The 10,780-nt window shown below is 43.0% G+C and overlaps 1 protein-coding gene across 1 annotated transcript; it reads right to left on the bottom strand.

Moving 5' to 3' along the window:
- Positions 1-3,053: 3,053 nt before the first annotated feature.
- Positions 3,054-8,133, bottom strand: LOC132482121 (diphosphoinositol polyphosphate phosphohydrolase 3-beta). The gene is made up of 2 exons (XM_060087192.1): positions 7,640-8,133; positions 3,054-3,733 (listed from the first exon to the last, which is right to left on the bottom strand). Coding segments are annotated over exons 1-2 (495 nt in total). The 3' UTR covers positions 3,054-3,732.
- Between the last annotated feature and the right edge of the window lie 2,647 nt (positions 8,134-10,780).

Here is a 10,780-nt window from a genome sequence, read left to right as displayed (position 1 = left end):
GGCAGCAAAGTACTGATATTCCTGGGAAGGGTTTCCTTGCTCTAAACAGAATGCATCCAGGACTGGGTTAATTCCTAAAATGCCCACTAGGGATTGTGATGCCATCGCTGATACCACCTACTACGAAGGATTTTGCAGTCCATTTATCTTTTGTAACACCCAAGAAAAGAGGTCTAAGTTTGAGTGCGTAGACAAAAGGAAAAGAGAGAATTGATACCAACTCTGTTCCAAGTCCTCTATGCCCTCAGCACTGGCCCCAAAGAAGTCTAAACTTCTAGAGGTCCTGCCTGCTTTTTCACACTGCTGTGTAGGATTACACAGGGGCAGGGTGTTAAGTCTTCTTGGACCATGGATGGACAGTTTGGTTCCCTATGTTTACTATCCTGGGAAGAGGTGGAGCACTGAGCTCACTGTAAGATATTGTCAGCCCTGTTCTTCTTCATCTTAACATGAATCATGATCTTTGGAGTAATACGAGACTGAATTTCTATATCCAACCCATCACATTCTAGCCCTTTGATCCATTCCATTGATTTCAGGTAAATTTGAGACACTTTGAGTACTTTTTAGAGATTGAGTTGTGGGAGCAGCTTTCCCTTCTCCATGGTGAGGATCAGTTTATCCATGATGTGAAACTGCAAACTCTCAGGTTTTTGGTAGTGATGGGGAGTCGGGGGTTGAGGGACTTTCCTAGGCCATTTGGAGTCAGCCTGCATTAGGGAATTGGTCTAGCAATGGAACCTAGAAAAGATATGAACTGTGCAGTAGGTGTAAATTGTGTTCTTTGCCTCACAAAATCTGGTAATCTTCAATAAAATCTCATCAAGAGTTACGGCCTTGTCTCTGGAGTACTGTAGTAAATGAGGGATGGATAAGGGCACATTCTGGGGTAAAAAGGTAGAAGGGTGAGAACAGGGTTCCATTTCCTGAGTCCAGAGTGGTGGTGCCCTTGTTTACCAGTTGAAAATCACTGTCCCCAGAAGAGCACATGAGGGTCAGAGGCTGCAGACATGGTAGCTTGCTGAGGATTCAGAAAAGACAGAGGGAACTTTCTGGAAAACAAGGTAGTATCAGGCCTACCTTTAGCCAATACATTGCAATGTGTGATTTAAGAAAGGGGCACTCCCTCTGAATTGATACTTCCCCCTCCCCTAGCAGCCTCAGTGCTTGGTGAGTAGAAAGTTTGTGTGGGAATTAGAAGAAAAACCAAACCCAACCAAGCCAAGCCTATTCTGCCCTACATCAGGACTTGGTAGAGAGCTTGGTCTGGATTTCACACCCAAGTTTTGTGCCATGCCTGCCGCACTTGTGCAGGAAAGAAGTAACACAAATTCCATGACGGCCCTGAGCATTAGCCTAAAAAACTGAGGAACAGCAAGGTGCCTGTGTGGTGTGTGCTTAACAAAAGGGGTCATGGATTTTGGGAAATATTCTGGAGGAAGGGGCTCACCTGTGCCATCTGTGTCTGGGTTACATATGTTTGTATTTGGAAAGAAAAAAGGCTGGAATACACACACACACACACACACACACACACACACACACACTTTTTTGAACTTGGTTATTCTAGGTAGGGGGATCATGTGTGATTTTTGATTCATTTATTTTGGGGGGAATTTTACAAATTTTCTGAAATTAAGATGAATTAATTTTGTAATCAGGAAAACAATTCAATTTTTTAAGGTAAATTGTAGAATGGGGAGTGGAACCTAAGCTTATGTCCACCACCGGGGTTCAAAACTTTCTGGTCATATCTGACATACTGATGCGACTAAAAGTCTTTTTACATGTAGAACTGGGAGACCTCCAAGGAAAGAATTCACACTAAAGGAAGAGCAAGTCTGCTAACATGTCAGCTCGGGAACAAAACCTAGGTTTTTGGAGGGGAGGAGAGAGTCTGGCAGCTGGGCTGTAGATTGATGTTCCAACCAACCTTCTCTCCTTAAGTCTTAGGGATAGAGGGGGGCCTACAAGTAAACTCTGAAGAATTTGTTTTCAATTTTTATTATGGAAAATGTCAAACATATACAAAAGTATAGAGAATAGAATAATGAACTCCCAAATATCCATCACGCAGCTTCAATAATTATCAATTTATCACCAATTTCCTTTCAACTATATGCTCACTTACTCCACCCTCAGATTATTTTGAAGCAAATATCAGTAGCATATCACTTCATGTGTCAAATTTACAGTACATTTCTCTAACAGATAAGAATAAAAAAACATAACCACAGTACCATATCACACCTAAAAAACCCCAATATGTTGGGGAGGTGTGTTTTTATTTCAAATTCTGTAAAGGTTGGGGGAACAATTACTAAATAAATACATTTCACTGGTAACATGAGGAAGGGTGTAACACTCAGATGGAGCCCATTTTTTTCCTGATGTAATTGCTTTACAATGCAAAAGAAAGAAAACTACCATATTAAAGCCACTTTAGGGACTTTGTAGGGAGCTGGGGAAGAGTGCTGACATCACAAACCCCATGGCAGAACTCCATAAAACTTCCTCTAAACACCTTTGTCATTTTCTTAAAGTTGATCTCCTGGAGGTAGCTGACCCAAGTCCTCTCTAAATCTTTCATTTTTGGTTCCCTCCCAACAGAAGTGTTTTTTTTTTCCCCCAATGCCTTTGCCAAGTGACAACAATTCAGTTGTCTTTCAGTCCTCTGCATTCTCACATGCAGAAACCAGGGGGGATGAGGAGCTAGCTGATGTATTGGAAAAGGGGAGGAAAACTGTGGCCAACTGAATCACTAAGAGATGCAAAAGAAACCTAGGCAAACTAAGTGGCATGATTAACTTTGGAAACTGCCTATAGCAGTCTTTTTTGCCTCTGGCATCAAATAATACAGTACACTGAATCTGAAAAATAAGAAAAAACATCTTTTCTTCAAAGAGATGTTAAGATTACATTAAAGAGCTGGTTAGGGCAGTGCAAAAACATTAAACTTATTATTTGTATATCATTTTAAAATTTTTATAAAAAGCACATTATCTTATGTTCATTGTATTTATTTTTATAGTTACTTTTATAGCAAGTGATATTTTTGAATAAAATTTTAAGCAAATCAGCAACAGTACAAAAACACTGAAGTTGTTACACAAAGGACTGATTCTACAAAATGCTGCCTTAAGTGATGGGTAATCTTAAAACTGCCAGCCACTGTGTGGTATGACTTAGAAATATGAGTAGTAATTCTTGTCCTTGAATATCTTACAACTGCCTTGAAAAGTTTCTGAAACACCTGATACAGACAAGCCACACACGTGGTGCCTGGACAGCATATACTCTACTAGCACCAGATTGGAAGGGGAATGTTTTACCATGTAGTGATTATAAAATATGAGTTGAATCAAAGAACCTTCAGTGATGCCAACCATATTTCAAGTAGTGTCTCAGATGCAGAATATGCAAAGAGTAAGGAAACGTGGTCCTTGCTCTCAAGGATATCATAGTCTAATGAAGAAGGCAGACATATCAAAAAAGCACAATAAAAGGCTACGGGTGCTGAATAAGAGTCTGTTCACATACAATAGTACAATCACCAGGGCAAGAGGAGTCAGTGGAATAGACAGGGAAGGAGTGTCCCAAGATGTACGAGTAAAACCAGATGAGCTGTCTCCTTGGAAACATGGAAGTGCTCACTTATACTTGCCAATTCCATTCATCAGTGGTTCACATCAATGACTCTTTCAAAGCAATCCTGGATATCTTTGCTGTTCATCTGGAGAAACAAACCAACATACAATTAGCAGGCTCATACTAATTTGACAATTCTTCCAATTGATAAATTTACAAAAGGTTTATTATCTGCATCACTCACTTTGCATCTGGAAAGCCTTCACAGAATTATCTAATGCAGATGCAATGTGAGTCTGGATCCGCAGCTGAGGGAGTTACAGGTCAGTATATGTTACAAAACAAAGAAGTCAGGAAAGCAGTGATACCAGAAGTTTTGCAAAGGGGGGAGTGGTCATCTAAGACATAAAAAAGTCCTAAAGTCCATGTTCTGGACTCTAAGCTTATGGCAATTATTCAGGCTGGTTCCTACCCATCAAAAAGTTTGTGGTCTACTGGCCACACAGCCATGCAAATAGAGAAGTACAATAAATTGTGAGAACCATGACACACACAGAAGAGGATATGTTGACCCAGGTGGTCAGAAAAGGCTTCTCATAGGAAAAGTTTATGAATTAACTATTTTTATTATCTTCAATTTTATATTAAAAACCCCTGAGCATCAGACAGTTAGACAATTTGGCTGAAGTTACAGAATTTACAAAAACTGGAAGCAGTTTTCAACCCTAGGTCTGTTTGACTTCAAAGCCCAATGTAGTTTGATGTATCACATCAAACTCTCATAAAAATGTCAAGTTTTTGGGCTTCCCTGGTGGCGCAGTGGTTGAGAATCTGCCTGCCGATGCAGGGGACACGGGTCACAGCTGAAAATATATGCTGTTTATAAAACATGCAGAACATAAATTTGATTCATTTCTGCAAACTTCAATTAGCTATGGAGAGTACCCTTTCTCCGTTTCTACCAAGGGGAGGGCTGAAAAACCAAACAAACAACATATAAGTGACTTTTTAACACTCTTAGAAGGAAAAAGAATCCCAACTGTACAATCTTTGGAGCACTGAGGTGGTAGAAATTTTCTATATATGACCTCTGCTCACCTGTTTAGCCGGAAACACTTGGTCTTAAAGAGAAAAAAAACGAAATCTCCTTGGAGCTTTAAACTATTTTAGGCTAGGTTCCAGAGAATATTTCACAAAAACTACTTAGATGAACCTAACGGTCAATCCTAAAAAATAGCATGACAGGGCTTCCCTGGTGGCGCAGTGGTTGAGAGTCCGCCTGCTGATGCATGGGACACGGGTTCTTGCCCTGGTCCGGGAAGATCCCACATGCCGCGGAGTGGCTGGGCCCGTGAGACATGGCCGCTGAGCCTGAGCGTCCGGAGCCTGTGCTCCGCAACGGGAGAGGCCACAACAGTGAGAGGCCCGCGTACCGCAAAAAAAAAAAAAAAAAAAAAAATAGCATGACATATTCTAAATGTTTCTGGCGAAAAACAACAACGACAAAAAAAAACCCAACCAAACAAACAAAAAAAACAAACCCACAACATATTTATAGGCTAAATTCTTTATAACGGGTTAATATGAATATTGTACATTTTTTGCCTTTGTCAGATACTTAATTTAAGAACCAAATAAGATGATGCATTATTACCTCTAAGAATAACAAGTTAAGGCTCCAAAGTATTTGTGATAGCATTTCAGGTGGAAGGGGTTTTTATCTGCAAAATTATCTGTAAAATAAGAACCCAGTATATCTGCTGTGTTAATGTTAATGTAGAATTTAAGAGTCTTCTAACCTAGAATAACTAGGTTATTGGGGGAAAATATCTTTGGGTCTATTTGAGATTGAATGAGTAGTAAAAGCCAGATTGTTTGGAATTAAAAATATGTACTCAAATATATATTCGATATATATCACTTTTGCAGAGAAAAACAGAAAAATACACAATAACCATAATTAATCAAATGATATAATTCAGATAATAAAACTGTCATTGGTTTTAAAAAACCCACTCATTTTTTAGTTTACTTTGATAGCATTAGTACCGAAAATGTTTTGTGAACTGAAACTTGTACATTGTTTATCTGTGCTTGAATGTGTAATAAGATTTGTTTTCAAAAGAGTGGTACTGAATTTCTTTAGAAAGTGGAACAGAACCCACTTTTTAGAGGCAATCGTATAAGCATGTTACCAATTTATAGAATTAAAATGCAACCAAATAGAGAAAAATATTTGAGTATTTTGAGGAACAAAATACACATAGCACACAAGGGGGCAGCACAAAAGAGTGTGTTCTAAAATTCAATATAAAGTTCAAAAGCAGAACTTAAAAGATAGGAGGGCGGAGTACTGATTAGGAAGAGGAATGCAATGGGCTTTTGAGTAACAGGTAATATTAATTTCTGGATCTGAACTCTGGTTACATGTATGTGCTCACTATATAAAGATTCATTAAGCTGTAAAGATTTGTCAACTGTTCTGTATGTATGCTGCACAACCGTAAGCTATGAATTAATTTAAGAAAGGTAACTTCCATTCAATCTTCAGCAGTAATTGTGTTTAAAAAGGTGACTTTGAGAACTAACAAAATGTTTTAAACAACCATTATTTTCTACCTTATTTATTTACTAGAAGAATGTTTTAAAAATGCTTAAGCGTTATATAAGGAATGACCTTTCCACCCTGATGTCCTCTTCAGAAAGTAGATTTTCCCACTACCTAACTGACGACATGGCTAGAGGAATAAAGGTAGTTCCAGAAGACAGACCTATGCACTTTAGACAGGATCCCTGATTTCAAACAAGTACTGAAGCAAATGTAAGAGCTTTTAATTTGGTAGCTTTTAAGTCTGTCATGTGACACAAAACCTTTATCCTAAATCTTCACAGGCGTCCTGACAGTTTGAGAATTCTGTAGCAGCTGAATATCAAGAAGGCTAACTCACTCAACTGGGATGTAATTACCATACAATATTCCATTCCTTTGGCTACTGGTATTCAGACAAGTTTAAGTGGACTATCATGAACTCAAATATGTGAACTAACTTTCTTTCAAAGACTAGTTTATAATGAGAGAACCATGTTGTTCTAGAGCACTGAGAAAGGAGCAATGGGAGTTGGAAGTTGAGCACGCTAAATCTCACTCAGAATACAGTTTTCATAATATGTACATATCAGGATATGTACATAACAATACCTTCCCGAGAGGGTCTTTATTCTATAAAATAATATTTTGCTAAGCTACATTCAGGCTCAATGGGAAATGGCCATTGCAAGTAAGAAGTAAAAAACTACCAGTTGTGAAAACGTTCTGAAAATCGAATTATCGACATATGAATTAAGCAATTTCTGAAAAGGGCAAATTGGATCACATATCTGAAGATAAAATTATTGTTCAGTGTGGAAAGAGCACATGATGTAAAATTCCTTAAATACTTCTTTGAAATTCAACACTGGTCCTTCAAACCAATCACAGAAGGGCTTTCTGACAAGGGCTAATGCTGTGAATGAGAAAACAACTTAAGAGAAAAAATTAATGAAGTTGCCATACAACCAAGGTGATCAGATTTTAAAGGCCTTCACTACAAAAAACCCACAAGACTGGTACCAAAAGTGCATACACACGCAGACACACGCAGACACATACGGACACACACACACGTGTGAACTGTTAAAAAAAAAAAAACCACAACACGTATACACGTGTACACACACACACACACACCCGCCCCCCAAAGACTGGGTCAGCAGTTAAGGCACCTTTATAAACAAACAAACAAACCAAAAAATCCCATGTGGCTTTGGCTTTCCGAAATGTGTTACAGTGCTACCAAGAAGCGATTCTGAAAGCATCTGAAAAACGTGCAAAATGTCTGAAAACAGTGCCTGGCAACTGAGACAGTTTGCAAGCGTGATTCAGAGGTCTGCCAAGGAAACAAAAGAAGCCTCCCTCCTCCCGGTGAGACCGCACACGGCACCAGGGGTGCCCCGGGCACTATTTACTGTCAGGTAGGTAGAAAGCAAGAGTCTGTGCAGGAGCGGTACATACTAGGGATCGCTCTCTGGCAGGGACGGGGCCATGGAGTTTCCACTGCTCGGGGAACCGCCCAGCTTTAGTTTTTGCAGATATTCGGCATGCACGGGCTTGTGGCACTGGAGAACCTTGATCGCATCTTCGATTTTGAACCACTCTCGCTTCCTCCCAATGCTAACCGAATCTTCCCAATCCTCCAGAATCTCAGTGACAGTCAGTACATACACGTACGTTCTGTGCTTGCGATCTTGGTTCTGCTCGAAAATGCCCAGGAGCCGGCCTAACTTCCCCTTGACTCCCGCCTCTTCGTACACCTCGCGGACTGCAGCACCGCCCGGCTCTTCCCCGGGCTCCATGCCCCCGCCCGGCACGATCCAGCGGTCCGGGTACCGACTGCTACTCACTAACAGCACCTCGTCCTCGCGCTCGCTCCGGAAGCACAGGCACGCCGCCCGCTTCTTGAACCCCTCCGGGTCGTAGGTCCGCGTCTGGTTCGGCTTGCACTTCATCCTCGAGGCCGCTCGCCGCTGCTCGGGTCCCTGCTGCCGTCGCCACCGGGCCGAGGGACTCCGAGGTGCTGTGTTGAGAAAGAGCCACGGGCAGGGGGGGAGAGAGAGAAGCGACTCAGCCCGCGAGCCACGGGAGCTCGGGGAAGATGAGGCGGGGGCGGGGACGGAGGCGGGGGCGCACGAGGTACGTCAGTCGGTCCGTCCCCCGGCGCGGCCGGGGGGTCCCGGGCGCAGACGCCTGAGTGGAGGAGGCGCCGCCGCCACCGCCCCCATCCCCGCCTCCGCCCCGGAGCCCGCCACTCTGCGCGGAGCCTACCGGCGTCTCCGGTGCGTGTCCCCGTCCCTCCCTCCTCAGCCGACGGGGCCGGGGTTGAGCGAGGTGAGGCGCATTCGCGGACGCGTCCCCGTCCCCGGGCACGTGCGCGTTCCCGTCGGAGGGCGGGGGGCGGGGGTCTCGTGGCTCCCGCAGCGCGTGGCGCCTGGGGCGCACTGCGCAGGCGCCCCGCACCTCCGGGCTGGGAATGTGCATCCCCCGGGGTGAAATGCCCCGCCTTGTGACTTGGGCCAAGCTTGCTTCCACGTGTGCCTTCGAGCTAGACGTGGCTGTGGCGCGGCTGGACGTTTCTCCTCCCCCTCCCCACCAGGTTGCAGGAAACACACACGCAACCGTTTTACACAGAGGACGGACGGTCAAGTGCGTGTGGTCTTCGTCATCAGCCATAAGGTAGAGTGCTGGCTTCCTTACAGCAAGGCCCCGGTTTTGTGAAGACGATCCTCGGTATTCTTCACAAAACAGAACCTAATCTTTGCTTCGTCATATCATGCGGTTTTCTTTCAACAGGTTCTTCACCTTGCCAGGCATCTTGGCACAGCCCATAAGTGAACACCTTTCTTGAACCCCTGTTGACATCTTACCTAACCTCTGGTCCTCGGTTTCCTCAGCAGTAAACTCCTCACCTACTTGGTTCAGACCTTTGCATTTTGGGTCATGTTCACTCAACAGCTGGAGAACCACCCCAAGCAGTGTTTTATTAAATCCCAGGAATCTCTCCCCTCCACACACTCCACCCTTGTCTCTCTTTCTCATTGAGAAGTACTGGTTGAGGCTTTGGGAAACGTGCCTCTGGCAATCCCTTCATATTTTGCATTTTGATTTTTAGAAGCCTCCTGGCCAGGGAATCCAGCAAGGCCACTTGGTGCTCTCTCACCTCTGTCTGGTCATCCTGTCCCCTTGGCCAAGAAGTGGCTCTCCCACAGCCCCAGATGTAACAGCCTAAAGCCTTCCCCCTCCTTTGTAATTTTTCTTATTGTTTCCCTGCTCTCACAGTAACCTATGGAGAAGACCTCTGATATCCCCTCCCTTTTGCCTTATTGCAACTTAGGCATCTTTGTCTTTCTCTTACCCACAGACCCTCTGCTGGCATCAGGCAAGCAGGATCACAACAACTCACTTTTCCAGTGAAATAATCCACTCATCAAGGGGAAATTGAATCGGAAAGGTATGTGGAAAATGGTTATGAAACATACAGTCCGGTTTTTAAATAACAAGTTAGTTCAGCTTGCCAGGGTCTGTTCCATGCCGTGTATATGTAAATAGCTCATAAAAATGATTCTGTTCCTGGTGGCAAGACTACCCTCAATATCTAGAGCATAATAAGACAAAAATATATGGTCATAATATAATAAAACTGTATGAAGAAGATGATAAAATGGAGAAATGAAGAGAATGACCTCAACCAATAGCGATACTGGTGCTGATGACCATATTTTACCGATATATGGATGATCAAGGAACATTTGGAGGAAGGCAACATACCATGATTAAAAACAAACTAGGAGGACTTCCCTGGTGGCCCAGTGGTTAAGATTCTGCGCTTCAGTGCAGGGGGCACGGGTTGGATCCCTGGCTGGGGAACTGCCTCATGCCGAGAGGTGCGGGCAAAACAAACAAACAAAACAAAACAAAAGACACCAAAACCCTAGGAAAATAGATTTCAGCACAGGCTGTATACCTCAGTGTGCCCATACTCACAAATACACAAATGATGTTAAACAGCTAGATACAAAATTCATTATAGTCAGGATCTAGGCAAATATACCAATTATCACCCATATTATTACATATCATTTTAGATTTTCTTTCCCATGTAATGAGATTACCATTTTGGTAAAGAAGACAAAATTGTCATTCTTAGCAGATGGTAGGAATATATCCTTGGGAAACACCTAAGAAACGATGTAAAATAAATGTAAAATGTAAAAATAAATTTTTTTAGGACTTCCCTGGTGGTGCAGTGGTTTGGAATCCGCCTGCCGATGCAGGGGACACGGGTTCGTGACCCGGTCCGGGAGGATCCCACATGCCACGGAGTGGCCGGGCCCGTGGGCCATGGCCGCTGAGCCTCTGCGTCCGGAGCCTGTGCTCTGCAGCGGGAGGGGCCACAACGGTGAGAGGCCCGCGTACCACAAAAGAAAATAATAATAAATAAATAAATAATTTCTTTAAATGGTAGAAGTTAATAAACGTTAACATTTAAAATCCCAAGAGCTTTCATGTATGCCAGCAATAACCCTCTAGAACATATAATGGGGAAACGATGACATCACAGTAGCAATATCAACCACTACAAAGTAAACAAAATACCGA

This window comes from Mesoplodon densirostris, chromosome X (assembly GCF_025265405.1).
Source record: "Mesoplodon densirostris isolate mMesDen1 chromosome X, mMesDen1 primary haplotype, whole genome shotgun sequence".
NCBI classification, from domain to species: Eukaryota; Metazoa; Chordata; class Mammalia; order Artiodactyla; family Ziphiidae; genus Mesoplodon; species Mesoplodon densirostris.
This window is presented reverse-complemented; position numbering and strand designations above follow the sequence as displayed.